This window comes from Mesoplodon densirostris, chromosome 11 (genome assembly GCF_025265405.1).
Source record: "Mesoplodon densirostris isolate mMesDen1 chromosome 11, mMesDen1 primary haplotype, whole genome shotgun sequence".
NCBI classification, from domain to species: Eukaryota; Metazoa; Chordata; class Mammalia; order Artiodactyla; family Ziphiidae; genus Mesoplodon; species Mesoplodon densirostris.
In genome coordinates, this window is record NC_082671.1 from 47,715,165 (window position 1) to 47,733,995 (window position 18,831).

Sequence of the window (18,831 nt, forward strand, 5' to 3'; positions counted from 1 at the left end):
GAGCCCTCCCCTCCCCACCGCCTTCCCCGCCCAGCCTAATGAAGCCAGGATACCAGGTGCTGGGCATGGGCTCACCCAAGCCTCAGAAAGCAGCTGCTTTATTGGAAGCTATTCTGACATCATTTTTCAGACTGCCTTGCAGTCTTGGGACCAGGGATGGGACCAGGGATGGAGGTCCTCTTGTGACGATGGGAGGAGAGGGTATGTGTCTCCCCACACCAGGGGCTCAGTTGCGGGTGCACCTGCTGGGGGCGGATGTGGTCCTAATGGAATAGGCCTTGGGGGCCCCAGGCCCTCCACCACTGGAGAATCTCAGGGCATTGCTGCCCATGGTTCCCCCGAAGGTCAGCCGGCTGCCAGCACCGCCCGTGGAACTGACCACAGCTGAGAGAGAAGGGAGGAGGTCTCCATCGGCGTGAGGCCCACTGCCCGAGGCCCCCGCCCTCCTGCCATAGCTGCCCGTCTCCCTCCTCCCACCCACCTCCCTTCCCACCAACAGCCAGGGGCCAACCCAGAAGGAGCCTCAGACAGAGGTGAGGGCTGCTCCACACTGCCCCCACCCACCCTGTCCTCATGCATGGCTTTCCTGGGCTGTTGAGCCTCTCTGGATGGGAGCTGCAAGCCACTGCTGAAAGCTATTGAAGGGAAGGAGGCTCCCAGCCTCCAGAAGGCCAGGCCTTCAGGCTGATGTGCCATCCAATAGACCCAGCCTAGTCTGGACGGCATAGGTGATGGGCCCGCAGCCAAGGACTTACAGACGTTCATGGCTCCCACTCCATCTCCGGTCATCCTGGGGCAGAGGAGATACCTGTGAGGGCTGCTCTCTCCTCAGCACTGGAGGAAGCACTCCCGCACCCCTCCGTCCAGGCCCCGAGCAGAACTGAGGTTCCTTCCTCTGTCCCCACACATTCAGCCTTCCTTCAGCCTTTTCACTTTGGCCCTCCTGCCTACTGGCTACATGACCTTGGGAATGTCTCAGAGTCTCCATTTTCTCACCTATAATGGGGCCTAACTCAGTACCAACCTCACAGTGTTGTCTGTGAGGACTAAATAACATAAGTTACCTAAAGCCGTGGGCACACAGGATTCTGTAAATGGTAGCTGTTCTCATTGTTTAGTAGATGGCTGCCTCTCTTAACCAGATCATAAAATCCTCAGAGAAGGCTGTAGCTTATTGATTCCTGCATCTCCAGTCCTTAGCATGAGGTCTGGCACATGGTAATTACTTAATATGTGTTGAAATAATTAGTGAATCGTTGACTGAGTGAATTCAGCTCCAGCCAGGACTGATGGGGGAGGGAGGAGAGGGGGTTGTTTTAAGCAGGCTGTGGGGCTGAAACAGGTCTTGCACTGGAAATTAAAAATCTATCCGAGACAGCTGGTGTTTGTTTTGTGTCTCACAGTCCCACTGTCACCAAGCCCTTGGCCTTGGGAATGAGTTTACTCTGCAGGGAGGAGGAGAGGCCTCAATTTAGTGGAGGGAGTGAGGGAAGCCCAGCTGCAGCCCCAAATCCTGGAAGGGGGCAGGGCAAAGGTCAAGGGCAAGACATGGGGACACTAGAAAGCTTCCAGGCCACCTGTCTGTTGACTGAATGAGTCAATCAAGCCATCAAGGTACTAATGAAGACCCAACTTCATGGACATAGATGTGGAGTTTTTTGTGAAGAATTCCCTGTAAGACTAACCCAACCCAGCTTCACCTCAGGCTGCAGGTGAGTACGCAAATATTTCTGGAGATAGGGGAAATTTACCTCCTCACCACACTCAGTCAATACCACGTGACTTAGCCCTCAGTTATGTAGTGAGAAGCAGCCTGTCGCCATGGAAGATGCCTGGACCAGGAATCAGCAGAGCTTGACTGCACACTGGCCCTGTCCCCTCAATTAATAAAACTAACCACAATTTCCCCTCTGTACACTAAGGAGTCAATAATACCTGCCTTGCTTACCTGATGTGTTCTGAGGATCAAATAAGATAAGCTTGCTAATAGCCACACACACACACACACACACACACACACACACACACGAAAGCGCTGTTATTACTTCAACTTTCTCACTGAGCTTACACCATCTGGTCTTTCCCTCTCGAAAGTCATCTCATCAAGGGCAAAGAAGCAAACATCATCTGTACCCTCCCTGCACTTCCCACACCCAGTGCCCTGCAGAAGAGGGTACACAGGAAATGCTTGCAAATGGATGAATGTCAAGCCCCAGGCCTCACTGAGCCCTGAAGGATCCCCTTTCCAGATTCTTTGTCTTCACCTGCTCTCCTCGCCCTCCAGCAGCTTGCGGTAGGTGGCGATCTCGATGTCCAGGGCCAGTTTGGTGCTCATGAGCTCCTGGTACTCCCGGAGCTGCCGGGCCATGTCCTGCTTGGCCTTCTGCAGGGCCTCCTCCAGATCCACCAGCTTGGCCCGTGCATCCTTGACGGCCAGCTCCCCACGCTCCTCGGCCTCGGCGATGGCAGCCTCCAGCTTGGCACGCTGTGGGGAGCAGTGGGGCTTTGAGCTGGGGGGGCAGGCCTTACCAGCCACTGCCTTCCTGCTTCCCCATGCTGCAGTGAGCATCTGGGCACCTTGCTTATGGTGGCTTCACTGGCACCAGCCTCCTCTCCCAAGCACCAGGGAATCCCAGGGGTTTCAAACATGGGTTTTGATACCCAATGCATAGCTTCCACTTCTGGCTCTGCCACTTACAAGCCATTTGATCTTGGATGAATCAACCCTTCTAAGCCAAAAGTCTCCTCTTTTCTAAAATAGCAGTCATCACAGTATGTATAGAGAGATATTGCAAGTAATGAAATGAAATAATACAAAAGTCTTTGGCACAGTGTCTGGTATACAGTAAGCATTTAATAAATGCTAGTATGATCACTATTATGAGTAAATGCTGTTATGATTTACAAATGCCCACACACCTGACCCCTAGCTAGAGGAGCTCCAAGGCTATGGGATCCTAGTTTAGTCCTCAAATTTCAGGCAGCTGACCAGAACCGAAAACACCTTCAAAATAGGAACCAGTTTGGAACAGGCCCAGAACAGGGAGACTTGGAGTACAGAGATGCTGCTTGGAACCCCTAGACTCCAAGTCAACAGGCCCCAGGTTTGGGCAGGGGTGACAATTCAGGACGGGCGTGAGCATCAGCTGCCACTTCCTGCCTGGCCTTAGTGTTCCCTCTCTCGTGGCCCGTCCCTCACTAGAGGGGTCTATTTAGTCCTGAGCCACTTCTCGTTCAGCTCCGAGAGCCACCATCCCCATCCCCTCGCACAGTGCTCCTCCTCCTTCCCTCTCACAACCGTGCTTTGCCCTCAGACCCTCTCTCCTCTCTGCCCAACACCCCCAGTCCTGCCCAGGAGGCTGGCTGATGCCCTCTGCCCCCATCCACTGGTCAGTGCCCTTCCCTGTCACACTGGTGCCCCCTTGGCAAGGCCATGCCACTGCCTCTGAGCCCCCCGACGGTGACAGACACCCCAGCTCGGGGGTCTGGCTCTGCCCTGCTGGGTAAGAGGAGAACCAGATGTGGCAGAAGCTGCAGCGTTTGGGAAACCGCCATTCATTATTCTGTGCCTCCCCTCCAGGGCTGGACGCTGGCTTGCTGCACTGGTGACTCACAGCCCTGAATCTGTGCTGGGAGGCAGTTTCCACCCTCACCCGCATGTAAAAAGGCCTGCAGGCCTCCAAGGGGAGGACATTTCTGGGTAGATCACCCCCACATCCCATCCCCCGGCTCATCTGGAAAGTAGCCACCACCTATCAGCTTCCCTCCCTCCCCACTGCAGACACCTGCCCAGGCGTAGCTGCCTCGAGCACCCCCATGCCTCGGTCAGGGCTTGGGGGACCCTTCCTCATCAATACCTCCCACCCCAGCTTCACAGCGCCTCTTCCCATCAGTCTGTCGTCTGAGACCTGTGCCCTGACTATGTGTCAGGTGCTGGGAAGGGAGGAACAGTGAACCAGACAGACGGGGGACCCTGCACTTAAGGCATCTTTAATATCCCAGTGGAGGTAGGGGACAATACTTATTTATACTTAATTAATAAGTCAATACTAAATTAATAAGACAGAAAATTTCAGAGAGTGACAGGTGTTTCAGGAACCTCACACAGACTGCTGAGAGAGTGGCTGGGTGGTTGAGGAAGCCACCTCTGAGAAGAGGTCTTTTGTCCTAAACCCCAGGGGTGAGAAAGGGGCAGCCATGTGCAGAGCTGGGAGAACCACATTCCAGGTAGAGGGAACACCAAGTGCAAGGGCCCTGAAGCATGAAGATGCTTTGGTAAATATAAGCTACAGGAAGCAGCAAGAGCACAGCCAGAGAGGGAGTGGTGAGTAGTGAGGTCAGCAGGTGGGGCGGGGCCTTGGGAGCCATAGTGAGGGACTCTGCTGACCTCCGGCCCGCCACCCCCTACCCCCCTGCCCCCAGGTACACATTGCACTCAGAGCTAGGTGCAAGGAGAGGGCTCAGTACCAATGTGGTAACGAATGGTGGCTCTAGTCTAGCCAGCCAGCCTGAGGCTCCTTCCACAAGCTCCATGCCCAGCTAGGACTCCTGTTCTCCCTTCGGTCAAGCAGGACCTGGCCAGGAACATTTCATCCTAGAGAGCTCACAGGTGGGCCCGAGAGACTTGAGCCGCACCGGCCTCGTCCCCAGAGCAGCAGGGGCAGGGATGACATCCTCACCCCGAACCTCCTGCCCCTCATCCTGCGTGGTCCCAGCTGGCTGCCCTTCACATGCCCCAAGGAGGAGGGCAGGTGCCCACCTGGTTCTTGTTGCTGTCGATCTCAGCCTGCAGCCTCTGGACGGCCCGGTTCAGCTCCGCAATCTCATTCCGGGTATTCCGGAGGTTGTCCCCGTGCTTCCCAGCCTGGGCCTGGAGGGTCTCAAACTGAAGGGACCACACAGAAGAGTATGGCAACGGTGGACCGTGATTACAGGTGACTTGTCTTCTCCCGACCCAAGGAAGGCCCCAGGTTCTGAGTGACAAGCCCTCCCAGCTTATCTTCCCAGGGAGGGACAGTCTGACTCCCAGCAAGCTCTGCCCGATGCCAGGAGGCCAAGACTCCCGGACAGTGGGGTGGGGGAGGGGTTCAGTTTCCTCCCAGCCAGGACGGCGGTGGGGGGAACAAGGATGGCTCACCGGGCCCATTACCACTGATCCTGGGGCTCTTCCCATGCCCATTATGTCCTAATGCTGGAGAATCACTGGAAGTCTGAGATCCTCACCTATTAACCCCTTCGTCAGCACCACCCATTTTACAGATGAGGAGAATGAGTCCCAGAGAATAGAAGGGACTGGCCTAGTGTCACACAGTAAGTCCTTATTGGCATACATGTGTCCTCGCATACACCATGGATGACTCCCTGTCTCTGCAGAGACACTGCTCTATGCTGCTTTTAAACCCTCAGACTCCCTCCCCCAGATCACTGGTTTGCCCCAGCCCACCCCCTCCCCGCCCATTCCCTCAGCACCTGCACTGTCAGCTGCCCTGCCCACACCCAGTGCATATAACGATTAAACCTGCTCTGGGGGGCTTCCCTGGTGGCGCAGTGGTTGGGAGTCTGCCTGCTAATGCAGGGGACACGGGTTCGAGCCCTGGTCTGGGAGGATCCCACGTGCTGCGGAGCAACTGGGCCCGTGAGCCACGGCTGCTGAGCCTGCGCGTCTGGAGCCTGTGCTCCACAGCGGGAGAGGCCGCGATAGTGAGAGGCCCGCGCACCGCAATGAAGAGTGACCCCCGCTTGCCACAACTAGAGAAAGCCCTCGCACAGAAACGAAAACCCAAGACAGCCAAAAAAATAAATAAATAAACAAATGTGGGGTTTAAAAAAAAAAAAAGAAGAAAAGAATTAAAAAAAAAATTTTTTTTTAAATTAAAAAAAAAAAAAAAAACCCTGCTCTGGAGCCCTTGGACCCAGGATCTGGTCCCTGCTCTTCTATCTGCTAGCTGTGCAGAGCTAGACAAATCACTTAACCTCTCCATGTCTCAGTTTCTTCATCTGTAAAAGGGGGATAATAATAGTGCCTACCTAACAGGGCTGTTCTGTGGGTTATATGAGTCAATACAGGTAAAACATTTGAAACTTTGCCTAGCATTGTGCTTACTTGACAGATTCTAGCTATAATAATTATTAATCCATGTCCATTCCCTCTGCCCTCTCCCCCACCACATCAGGCTGGAATCTTGCCCTGGGCAGGGACCTAGCCTTCTCCTCCTCTTATTCCCAGGACACTGGAGACCACCACAGATTTAATTCCTGGTGCCTGTCAGCACAGTGGGACCCAGGCCCCAAAGGCTTGAGACAGGGTGAGGAGTAAGGGAAGCCGCCACGGAGGACTCTGCCAGGAAGAGAAAATATGCCTCCAGCGGCCACACACCTTGGTCTGGTACCAGGCCTCGGCCTCAGCCTGGCTGCGGTTGGCGATCCCCTCGTACTGGGCCTTGACCTCGGCGATGATGCCATCTAGGTCCAGGGAGCGGTTGTTGTCCATGGACAGGACCACAGACGTGTCTGAGACCTTGGACTGCAGCTCTTTCAACTCCTGTAGGGACCAGACAGAACATCAGGACTTGGGGCATGACCCATCCCTGTCCCCATGCCCATCCTGGGATTCCCCGCACACTAGGGAAAGAAAAAGAGAGAAGAGGCCAGAGTGGGAGTGAGTCACCAGGTAGCCAGGGGGCACAGACCCAGCACCTACTAAACAGCTCCACCAGCCCTGGCTCCCAGAAAAGCCCATTAGCACCTTCTGAAATCAAAGAGTCTGGCAGGATCACAGCGGACAAACAAGTGACAGAGTGTGGTGAACTGCGGTGGCTCCTGGCTGCGAGGTGCTACTGGAGTTGAGCTCTGTTGTGAAGGGGATGACTAGGGGCTGGGTAAAGTAAATCATGTTCCATCCTATTATGCACACTCCACAGCCTTTAACACCGATGATACAGCCGTATTTACAGACAGGGAACTATATCTGTGGTATACTGTTACATGAAAAAAGGTATGATTCTATTTTATTAAATATATGTATTTCTATATCTCTATGTGTATATATGCAGAGAAGAAGTCTGAAAAGGTAGGTATCAAGATGATAAGAGTAGGTATAGGAAACTTGTTTTCAATTTTATGCTTTACTTAATTTTCTAGATTTTCTGCAATGAGTGTGTATTTCATAATAAGAGGAAAATAATTATATATACATGTATATACATTCACACACACATATATATAACATGTGATAGACATATGAAGGCCCACACTGAGGCCAAAAGTACCCAAAGTCAGCCTCAAGGATCCAGCCCCTGAAGTTAACACACATGGAAATTCTCTCGGAGATGCTAATGGAGGCTGGATGTTCAGGTAAAGACCAGACTGAAGAGAAATGAGAACTGGTCTGTAATTTGCCTCACGTTTTCCTATGTCCCAGACTAGCCAGATCATCAACCACCCTATCTTCTGCCTAAGGCCAGAGACTCACACTGATGGGATGAAGAGGTTTTTAAATCCCCCTGAGAGAAAGGAACTGGAAGCCCAGAGCAGGGCAAGCTGAGCAGGAGGGGAGATGGGAGGGGCAGGCAGAGAGGGTGGCTGAGTGGTGGTTGTAAACCCTCAGGCACTGCAGTCTCTCCTGACTCAGGCTCCCCTGCCAGCCCACCCAGTCCACCTGTGAACCCTGTCACAGCCCGGACCCCTCAACATCCTCCTGGTTTCTTCCAGCCCCTCCCAATCCCCCTTGCTGACAAATGATCATCCCACATCTCTGGAAGGCCAGTTTTGACTGACCCCACCCTGGTGTGCTGCCCCAGCTCCTACTGAGCTCCTCGCCCACCATGGATTCCTGAATCCAGAAAGAATAAAGAGCAGGGGTCTTTATTCAGGGGTCAACTCCCCTACATGCACCCAACACACACCCCGGGCAGACCCAGAGGCAGGGGGTGGACCAGGTAGCCCCCTGGCTAGGACATGCAGGTTGTGGCGTATCTCCCACCCCTGAGGTTCTCACCTCCTCATAGAGGGTCCTGAGGAAGTTGATCTCATCATTCAGGGTGTCCACCTTGGCCTCCAACTCCACCTTGCTCACGTAGGCAACATCCACATCCTGGGAGGGGTAGAGGGACCCCATGTCCTCAGTTCACGAAACACTTAGCAGGCGTGGGAGCAAGCCAGTACTGTCCAACCCCCAGGGCCAATCACCGCTGCCCTACCAAGAAACATGCCCACGGTGGGAAGTTCCCTCCACTGGACCCGCCCAGGCTCCAGAAGAACATCATCTCCACGCACCCCCAGAACTGGAGGTGCCTACTCAGCGCTGATAGCCCAGAGCAGCCTGAAGCCCCAAACCTAGTGCTTTACCAGTTCCTAAAGGCTTTAGTGGTTTAGACACACCCCCGGCTCTGCCACCTACTAGCTATGTGACCTTGAACAAATCACCTCAACTTTATGAGCCTCAGCTTCTCATCAGTCAAATGGGAGAGCATGAAATCATTCAGACTCCAGGACACCGCTCCCAGAGATGGCAAATCTCTAGCCTAAATATGTAGCTTGCAGCATGGGTGATATAAGGCAGGTGGGCAACAGATAACACCGCAAGTCTGGTCCCCTGAGAGCCATCCTTTGCTGTGGTTAAGCTCCTGTGGAAAGGGCTCACTTCCACTCATCCCTGAATCTCCAAGGGCCCAGCACTCCGGGGCAGGTTACATTTCTGTGGATGGGCCTGGAACGCTGAGTGAGTGTGTAATCTTAAGTCAATCCCCTCTAAGATATTCCTAAGGCCTTCTGACCTCACTTGCACACCTCCAGGGACGGGGAGCTCACTTTGCCCCAAGGCACCCCATCCCTTTCATTCAGCAAATATTTCAGGCATGCCATGTGCCACCCTCATCTGTAATTAAATGTTCTGATAGAGCACTTCCTTATTTGGGGTTGAAATCGTCCCTTCTAACCTCCATCCTGTAGTCATAATTCTAACCCCTCCAAAAGCCCAGAAACAAGTCTAGTGACTCGCCAGACACACCTACACACAAATACACACACACAGACATGCAGACACATATGTGCACATACGTACACGAAGCAGGCTATAAAAGGCTGGCTTCCATATCTCTCCTTCTCCAAGCCCATCGCTCCCTCCTTATAGACCCAGCCAGACCCTGACCACAGGTCCCTAGTGGCTGTTCAGGTGAGAGGCATGTGGTCCCCTGTCCCCTGTGCTTCCTATAATGCCACCCACCCTACCTGTCTGACCCCTCACCTTCTTCAGCACTACAAACTCATTCTCAGCAGCCGTGCGATGGTTAATTTCGTCCTCGTACCTGCAGTAAAGGAGGGGAGCCTGGTGTTGGTGCAGCTCTGCCTCCATCCCCCCATATCCAGGTGTGAGAGTCTGCCGTGCATCACCTTTACCCCTCCTTAATGACACACCTGCAAAAACAGGTGTCAGCTACGAAACAAAATGTCCCTGACTTTTCCATATGGCTGTTCCTAGGGCTTTGAGTCTTGGCAGGCATGGGGGTGAGGGAGCAGGGAACATACGTGGATAAAAGGACAAAGGCTGCATATACTGGGAGTGAGAAGACGAATAGCAGCCATGCTTATGGACCACTCTGTACGGGGCCTGCCCTGTTATATGCTTCCCATGCATTCTCTCAGTTAAGCCCTACAACAATCCTATAACAATGGTGCTATGATTCTCAGGGAAAGGAACAAAGGCACAGCAAGGCTGGGTACTCTGTCCAGTCACCAAGCTGCTAAGTGGCAAAGCCCGGACTTGAAGCCTGGCCATCTGCCGCCTGAGCTCACACCTTAACCTGCTTAATCCCACCCGCTGAGGGTGAAGAAGGGGCCTGGGGCCTCCCTGGTGGCGCAGTGGTTGAGAGTCCGCCTGCCGATGCAGGGGATACGGGTTCGTGCCCCGGTCTGGGAGGATCCCATATGCCGCGGAGCGGCTGGGCCCCTGAGCCATGGCCGCTGGGCCTGCGCATCCGGAGCCTGTGCTCCGCAACGGGAGAGGCCACAACAGTGAGAGGCCCGCATACCGCAAAAAAAAAAAAAAAAAAGAAGGGGCCTGAAGAGGAGGAACCTTGTGGACTCAGGAAGGAGGAAGAACCAGCCCCAACTAGGTGACAAGCCCCCATCGCTACTCCCAGAGCACCCCCCTCCATCCCTCTTTCTCCCAAGGAGCCAGCCCCCTGCCCATAGGAGGATGCCGGCAAAGCAGGGCACAGAGCAAGAGGGCAGGTGGGCCTGACCCAGTATTTACTTGAGGATTCAAAATAGGTGTCAGAAACAGAAAGTCAGCAGTGTCCACGAGCTTCTGGAGAACAGCAGGAGCAAGGTGGGGCAGCTTTAGCGGGGAGCAGGATGCTCAGGCAGGCAGAGGCCCTCCCGGAGCCCAGACCCCCAAAGTTCCACTCCCCCAGGGCCTCTAGAAGAGTTAGGAAAATATCTGCGAGGCCATTTGTCCACCCCTGCTGTGCCACTGGGCCCAGAGGATGTGCAGATAGGAGCTCCCTGGGCAGCTGCACTCAGGACCCCTTCCAGTTCCTCCTTCAGCCCCGGCCTGGAGCTCAGCCTGGCTCCCCAGGAAAGTGCTCCGTGGGTTCTGGGTTTGGGGAGTATGTGTGCACACACGCACACCTGACAGCAGGGGCTCACAGGTTGTCCCAGGCCTTCCCTGCCCTGCACCGGTCTGCTTCCACCTGCCTTCCACGTGCCTTCCACCTCCCGTGGGATTAATCCTGTTGACTGTTGCCCTAGGGAAGTCGGGGGTGGGGATGGGGGGTGGGAATGGAGAGACACTCCCTGCAGAGGCCTTTGTTTGTTCTACCTCCAGTCAAAGGCAGTGTCCCTGCTCTGGCTTAGTCATACACCACCACCCCAGGCAGAGCACAGAACTCACTCATTACCCCGAGTGCCCACTGGGCTGGTGGATGCCCGGCCCAGCCTCTGGCTTTGGTTTCTATTCAATGTGAACAGAGAGTTCAGCAGGCACCTCAAAGGCCTGTCCTCAAGACCCAGCCTTCCCCGCCTCTAGCCTCCCACTCCCTGCCCCTCCTCACAGCCTCCTTTCTGGTTCCTGCCCTGGCCGCACCCACCCCCAGCCTCCGCAACCCCTTCCATCCCTCACAATGATCATGCCCTCTGCTTCTTTCCTTCCCAAGTTGGTTCCAGGTCTCCTCCTGGGAGTCAGGGGCCCAAAAACAAGCCCCAGCTCTCCCAATGACCTACTATGCGATTTCAATCAAGCCCCTGAAACTTTCTGGACTCTAATTCCTCATGGGAACAAAACAGAGTTGTTCTAGAATAATCGGAGGGTCATGCAAGTTCTGACGCACATCATCTCTTGCCCTGCCCTTTCCTGGGCCTTGGTCAGGCTTCTGAAGGGAGCAGTGCAGATCAGGGCTGGGCTGCGATATTTCACTGGGAGTAAGTCAGAAGAAAGAACCAGAGCGACTTGGAAACGGCCCCCAGAGACACAGAGGAGAGAGGGGAAGCAGGGAACGTGTTAATCAAGACCTTCCCTTCTGGGAGTTGTTGTACTGAGCAGCTGTACCCCTTGACCCCTGACCCCTGACCCAGAGAGGATTTGCAGAGGGTGAGCTGAGAGGGGCGCATGGGCCCAGGGCATGGATCCCGGCAGGTCGTACTGCGGGGCAGTACTTGTTCTTGAAGTCTTCCATGACGTCCTGCATGTTCCGGAGCTCCACCTCCAGGCGGCCCCCGTCCAGCTGCAGGGCCTCGAGCTGCTTCCGCTGGCCAGTAATCTGGGCCTCAAAGATACCCAGGAGGCAGCTGCTCTTGGTCGACTTCTGCTCCTGCAGCAGTGCCCACTTGGTCTCCAGCAGTTTGTTCTGCTGCTCCAGAAACCGAACCTAGAAGGGGCGGGAGGAGGAAACTCATGAGAGGCAGACCGTGCCACCCACAGTGTGGTTGGGAGGGTCTCCAGCCATCCAGCAGAATCCACGCTCGCACTGGCTCTTCCCCCAACCTGGGCCCCTAGCCCTTGGCTCTCTCCTCCAGGAGGCCCACCCTGAAAAAGCCTCTCCTCCAGGACTCTCTGTCTCAACTGTCTCAGAGTGTGTCCAGGGCTCAGGTCACTGACATGTGCCAGTGCTTGTGCTCTAGGGTCTCCTCCCTCCTCTGCTTCCCCTCGCATCACAGGCGATGGCTTCCACCTCCCTGTCTGAAGGGCTGCCCCCTTCCTGTCTGTGTCCTGAGCCCGACTCGGGCCCCCTCCCTTCAGGCTGGGACCTCATCTCTTCCTCTCTCAGTATCCTCTCTCCCCTTCCCTCTTTCTCCAACAAGGCCTCAGGACAGGATGCTACAATCAAGCCAATGGAAAATAAGTCCCGAAGGAGCACCAAAATGACTGGTGGTGGGAAGCAGGCCTCCTCAAAACCAGCAACTCAGGCAGCAGGATCTGGGGGCTGCAGCCGAGCAGCAGTGGTGGGGAACCTGGGCCTGGGGCTTCCTGCGGAGGCTGCCCCAGAACTTGAAGGATGTGTACAGTCTGAAGGGTGAAGGAGAGGAGGACATGGGGGACCAGGGAAGCAGATAGGTACACAAAGGCAGGAAAGGGAAAGCCTCCTCTACGGCCAGGGAGGAGCCCCTGGCCAGAGGGGCCCAGGGGGCTAGTCCTTAGTTCTTGGGTCCAGCCCCACAAGTGCGCTCCCCCCCCCATCTCTATGCTCCACCCCTTTGGGACATAAGAGGAGAAACACCTCTTAAATGGCCCTTCCCCGTGACCCTCAGTGCCCTCAGATGAGCTCTCTCCAAGGGCAAGTATAACCTCACCTCCTATCACCCAAAGGAGGATGAAGGACCAGGTAGGTGGGGCCGATGGGGCCAGGAGCCTGCCTCCCTCCAGCCCTTTATTTCCAGCATCTGCTAGATAATAAGTGGGGCGGGAGGGGAGAATCTCACCCTGCCCCATCTCTGACTCCACACAGCCCCCTCTCAGAGAAGGGGGCCCAGAGAAAGAAGTCCTGGCCTTGGCTTCTGGAGCTCCCAACCTGACTCGGATGACAAAAGCTGCCCAAGAACCCCAGCGACTCACAGGCACAGCCCACCAGGGCAACCGGACAGACCCACGCACACATTCCCGGAGGAGAAAGCAGGGAGATTTGGGTAGCTTGCTGCAAGAGAGGGCTTGGAGGCCGAGGGGGACAAAAATAGCTACAGGGTTCATGGAGAGGGTACACAGTCCCAGATACCGGCGGAAAGACAGCAGGCAGCAGCCCTCCCAGCCCCTGGCCCACGTGCGCTGCGGGGCGGCTGCTGGGGCCTGGATCCTGGCTTGGGGCAGCGCGGGCCGCTCACCTTGTCGATGAAGGAGGCGAACTTGTTGTTCAGGGTCTTGATCTGCTCGCGCTCCTCCTGGCGCACCTGCTGGATGGAGGGGTCGATGTTCACCTGCAGCGGGGTCAGCAGGCTCTGGTTGATGGTGACCTCGCGGATGCCGGCGTCCACTGGGCCCCCGTAGAATAAGCGCGCGGCCACGCGCGGCCGCGAGGCGCCAAGGCCATAGAGGCTGCTGCTGCTGCCGCCTCCGAAGCCGCCGGGGCGCACCGAGTTCAGGCGCACCTGGGTGCCGCGCCCCGGGAAGGCGGAGGAGCGCGAGCTGAAGACCTGGGAGCTAAAGTGGATGGACATGCTGGCTGGGCCGGGCTGGACCGGGCTGGACCGAGCGGCGGGCGACAGGGGGCCGAATTCGCTGACCTCCGGGCGACTTGGCCGCTTTTAGCCTCTAGGCGCGGGCGGATAGGTTTACACAGGTAGGGGCGGGGCTGGCCGCCGGCCACATTTCTCTGCCCGCCAGCTCCTCTCGGGGCCGCGCTTCCGCCATCGCGCCGTCCACCCCTCCGACGCCCAGGCTTTCGGTCCAAGCCTGAACCGTCCAGAGTAGGGAGGAGGGCCGTAGAGGCTCAGACCCCTTGATGCAGGCGGACGCAGAGAGCGGGGGAAGACAGCGGTCCCAGTCGATCTGCAACAGGCTCAGTCAGGGAAGGCTCCCTGGAGGAGGCTTGGGGAAGGAGTGAGGAATATCCATATTCCTGAGACAAGACCAGGAAGATCAAGCGGTAAAAGATTGGCGGAAGGGGGTGGACAAAATGTTCTAGCCCAGGAATCAACCCCTCCCCAAGCTACTGAGAGCCAGAAAGGCATTCCCCGACAGCCTCCGTCCCAAGTCCAGCTCTTCCTTGAGACAGCTCGGCTCTTGAGTAAGCTGACCCCAAGGTGGGCCTGGGTGAACTGGTTTCCCTGGCCACGTGTCCCCACGCCTCATTTGCATACAGAGACCAGGCCAAGTGGGGCATGACCCCTCTCTCGCCCCTCTCCTCCCCGCTCCAGTAGAGACATCTTCTGGTGATGGTTACCCTGGGCCTGCACTTCCCCCCGCCCCAGATCACATTCCTGTCCACTTAGTTTATTTGTCCCTGGAGAGGAAGGGGACACCTGTGTGTATTTGAGACACTTTGTGTGAATGTCTGTACACTTTTGTGTGTACGCACCTGCCCTGGGCTTGGCTGTGTGCACACCCTAGGCATGTGTGTTTACATATGTGTCTGTATGTCTGCGAATGTACTTATACAAGTGGGCGTCTATGTTCGGGGGGTCAGGGGGATAGGTGTGTCTGTGAATACACACTTGCACGCCTTTGTACGAATGTTTGTGGAACGTGCTTGTATTTGCCCTCAGACACTCCTCCCCATTCCCCACCCCTGCCACTTTCCTGTTTAAACGTCCCCAGCTCTCATCATCTCCCCCTCCTGAAGCCACCACCAAACAATTCCCAGCAGTTTCAAACCCAGTCCAAGATGGGGATGAATGTGCTGTTCGCTCTGCTAGAGGGGCAGCCTGAGGAGCCTTTGGAAAAGACAGCCAACAGGACATTGTCGCCTTTAGTCCACCTCTAGTCCCACCCAGTGAGCTGGCCAGGTTCTAGCCAGCTTCAGACCAAGCCCTTGGGGGCATCCTGGGTGGAGGAGGCTGGGGATGGAATGCCCTTCCTGGTTTCCATTTCAGTTACACAAGGAGGACTAACGCACAGGAGCCCCTTCTCAGTGATCACCGTGGAGACCCAGGCCCCTTCCCCTCCCTCTCCTCCATGTTGGTGTTGGGACAGCTCGGGCCAGAGGCTGAGGGATGCCCAAGGAGACCTTCAGTGTGTCTGCTGCAGGGTGTGTGTGTGTGAGAGAGAGAGAGGGAGAGAGAAAGAGAGACACACACACCACATCACACACATACACACTCACATACATATATGCGTACATAAACACTCCCACACATTCATACACATACACACCATATCACTTACACACACACACACACCACATCACTCACATGAACACATGCACATGCACACATATATACCACATCACACACACACACACACACACTCATACACTCCAAAGTCCTTACCCTTCGGCGCTCATCCTCTTTTCCCCACTACCCCCTACCCCAGCCCCCTAGCCCTCCACCCCCTAAACCCACCCAAGTTCCACAGCTGCCCCCCACACACCTGAATCTGACCTCTGGAGGCTACGCCCTGCCCATGCCAGGAATCCCTCCCTTCCCCGCCACCCCCACTGCTTCCCTAGAGCCTGGCCTGGGAACTCCGGCAGGGCAATGCTGGTGACCCTGAATAAGTCGCTGCCCCACCCTGGGCCACAGCTTCTTCACCAGAGACGAAATCCTCAGGTTCGTGGGGAGAGGGAGCTGGGAGGACACTACAAAGGAGAAAAGGTCTGTGGGCTTTTCAGGCCCAGGATGCAGCCTCACCTCCGGCCACATTTCCCCATTCCAGACCCACCCAGGATCCGCCCATCACCTCCCCATCCCCTCCCCCAAGCGTTCCTGGTGGCTCCAGCCCTCACCAGTCTCTTCCTGTCTTTCCATTCCTAGGCCAAAGCCATGAGCCCGCAGGGTGCCAGCCTGCCCACAGAAACACCCTCTGGAGGGCTTCATGAGGAGTGTCCACACCAAGAGGCCGAGGATCAAATTCCTGCCCCACAAGACTGCTCCGTCCATTGGTTCATCTAAACCCAGTCTCCCACCAGCCCATGCTGGCCTCACAGAGACCCTGTGAGGAGATTCCAGGCATAATCTTGAGATGAATTAATTTCCAAAACCTTTTGCAGTTGTTCTTCCGTAATCCAGAGGCTCACTTCCATCTCTGTAGCGTTCTGTCACACACACACACACACACACACACACACACACACACACACCACGCACATCACTTGTCCTCCCACTGCCCGCCTGGCCTCCCCTGCACCTCTGGACCCAGCTGTGAACAAACAAGCAGCCCAAGTTCCACAGCCCTGCTTGGTGTCACTAAACCTGTCCAGACACCGCGGTCCTGCAGCCCTCAAAGCTGGAACTGGCTGGTCCTCTCTGGAGAGGTGGGGGAGACATTCTTTCTGGCTCCATTACTCATTGTCCATCCCCTCAAAACACCTCCTCAAATTCCTAAAGTAAAAAATATTTAAGGCATAACGTGTTTTCATTGTCTTGGAATTCCAATGATTGCAATCATAACAAAAGCCATGTAATATTTTTGCATGGAATGTAATATCTTAAAAATAAAGTCAAATGACAAAACACATATATGACAGCCAACAGGCTTTCCAGAAGAGACAAATCCATAAGGAAAAGACAACACAGCAGAAGAGTGGGCAACAGACATGGATATTATCAGCCAATGCTTATAGCGTACTTACTTAGCATGTGCCTGGCCCTGTTCTAAGCACTTCGTGTAGTGTACGTTATTTTCTCATTTTAAGAAGAAATTGAAACACAACGAATTTAAGTAAATGGCCCGTGGTCACACAGCTAGTATGTAGAAAAGCCAGGATTTGAACCTTGGCAGTTTGAACTACTAGGTAACTTATTAAAAAAGAAAAGAAAGAAACAAAATCAAATAGTAAATGTGAAAAAAAAATGCTCAACTTCATTCAAATTAAAGAAATGCCACAAGAATAGCAATAAAAATCCATTTGCACCTGTCAGATTATCAAAGACAAGTTTGCTAACACTGTTGGAAAGTGTGTGGGTAACAGAAAGTTCTGTCCTTTGTGTTCAGGGTCATCTATTGGCACCTCTTCTTTAGAGGGCAAGTTGGCAATAGCTATCAAAATTAAAGACACTGGCCTTTACCTCAATAAACAAAACAAATAAAATGAATACACTTGTCCTTGATCAAGTACACTCACTGCCAGGAACTTATCCTACAGATGTTCTCACCAAAAGTGCACCCATACATGTGGTCTCTACCTCCATTATTTTATACGAGCGAAAAATAGGAAACAACATAAATGCCCATCAGTGGGATGTGATTCAATGCATTGGGCGACATACATTCAGAGGAATGCTATCTATTGAAAAGAAGAAAAGCCTTTACATACTGAGTGAAATTTTACCTTTATATATTGATTGTACAAATCACTGTAATTTTTAAAAAATCCCAGGAGGCTCATGCTATACCATGTCCACCCCCCTCCCCTGTGGCTGGTCCCTGCGGGCCCCACAGTCACCTCCTAATCCCCTGGCCACTCCCTCACACTCACCAGGGATGCTGGCACCTGGTCCTGAGTGCTCCCCTTCACCCTGGCACCCTCAGCTCCAGGCACGTGACCCACTCAGCATCTTAGCCTGATCGTTCCTTAGCTCCTCAGTTCCAGTGACCTTCACGTTCATCTTTTTTCTCTTGTCTCTGCCCTTGTCCCCTCTCTAGACCCTAAACTGGTTCATCTCTGAAGTTTCAAACTCTGATCTCACACCACGGTACCATTCATAACTCTCTCACTTTCAGCAGGTGGGTTCTTCAGCCACACCAGCATGTCCAGTCCTGAACCCAGTCATTCCATTTTCTAACCCCCCCTACCCTCCTTCACACTTTCTTTCCAGCTTGGACTCCTTGTACCCCACCTTCTTTGGCCCCTACCCTTCAGTCTCCTACACCTGGATAAACCCCCAGCCCTGTTTAGCCTAAACGTTGACCTTCTCTGCTCTAAACTGCCATGCCTCGTGAAGAAAACCATATCCTCAAGATCCAGTGTCACCACCGACCCACAGTCCCCAGGCTCACCTGCATCCTCTTTGCTACTAAGGGCTTCTCTCTGCCTTTGGTCAGCAATTTCTCCCAGTCCCCCCGGTTGCTGCTGCAAAGTTTCTTTACTCTCTTCCTATCGCCCACCCTGTACCCTACACCCCCATTCTCAGCAATAGATCATAGCCTTCTCCTTCACTGAGAAAATCAAAGCCCTCTGGTTAAAAACTCTCTTACCATATATACGGGAATAAAGACACAGATCTACTAGAGAATGGACTTGAGGATATGGGGAGGGGGAAGGGTAAGCTGTGACAAAGTGAGAGAGTGGCATGGACACATACACACTACCAAACGTAAAATAGATAGCTAGTGGGAAGCAGCCGCATAGCACAGGGAGATCAGCTCGGTACTTTGTGACAACCTAGAGGGGTGGGATAGGGAGGGTGGGAGGGAGGGAGACTCAAGAGCGAAGAGATATGGGAACATATGTATATGTATAACTGATTCACTTTGTTATAAAGCAGAAACTAACACACAATTGTAAAGCAATTATACTCCAATAAAGATGTAAAAAAAACCCAAAAAACAAAAAACCTCTCTTACATTCTTTCCCCCACCTGAACTTACCTCCTTTCCCCCACCTGAACTTACCTCCCCACCCATCTTTTCTCTCTGCCTCCAGGCTCTGAGGACAGATTGTCTCTCCACCTGCGCCCTGGATACAGCGTCCCGCACCTCCTCAGATACAGGCTTCCATTCCGTGGCCACCACTCCCTAATACAGTC

General features: G+C 54.3%; 1 protein-coding gene across 6 annotated transcripts; it reads right to left on the reverse strand.

Annotated features, from left to right (window-relative positions):
- Positions 1-108: 108 nt before the first annotated feature.
- Positions 109-18,800, reverse strand: KRT7 (keratin 7). 6 transcript variants are annotated; one of them, XM_060113561.1, is made up of 11 exons: positions 18,698-18,778; positions 16,336-16,464; positions 13,312-14,045; positions 11,653-11,864; positions 9,245-9,305; positions 7,997-8,092; positions 6,377-6,541; positions 4,760-4,885; positions 2,265-2,485; positions 756-790; positions 109-384 (listed from the first exon to the last, which is right to left on the reverse strand). In XM_060113561.1, the coding sequence occupies exons 3-11, from the start codon at positions 13,642-13,644 to the stop codon at positions 227-229; spliced, it is 1,407 nt and encodes a 468-aa protein (XP_059969544.1). In that variant the 5' UTR covers positions 13,645-14,045; positions 16,336-16,464; positions 18,698-18,778; the 3' UTR covers positions 109-226. The 6 variants fall into 6 exon arrangements, with proteins under 6 accessions (XP_059969544.1, XP_059969548.1, XP_059969547.1 ...); XM_060113565.1 differs by lacking the exon at positions 16,336-16,464 and having other exon boundaries at positions 13,312-13,377; positions 18,698-18,800; XM_060113564.1 differs by lacking the exon at positions 16,336-16,464 and having other exon boundaries at positions 13,312-13,380; positions 18,698-18,800.
- Positions 18,801-18,831: the final 31 nt, after the last annotated feature.

Bases quoted from the DNA above. Each gene is read 5' to 3' on its own strand.
- KRT7 (XM_060113561.1), bottom strand. From the start codon at position 13,644: ATGTCCATCCACTTTAGCTCCCAGGTCTTCAGCTCGCGCTCCTCCGCC. The intron at 11,865-13,311 runs GTGAGCGGCCCG...CGCCCCTTCTAG, and splicing joins TCGCCTCCTTCATCGACAAG to GTTCGGTTTCTGGAGCAGCA. The intron at 791-2,264 runs GTGAAGACAAAG...CCTCTGCCCCAG, and splicing joins CTGGAGGGCGAGGAGAGCAG to GATGACCGGAGATGGAGTGG.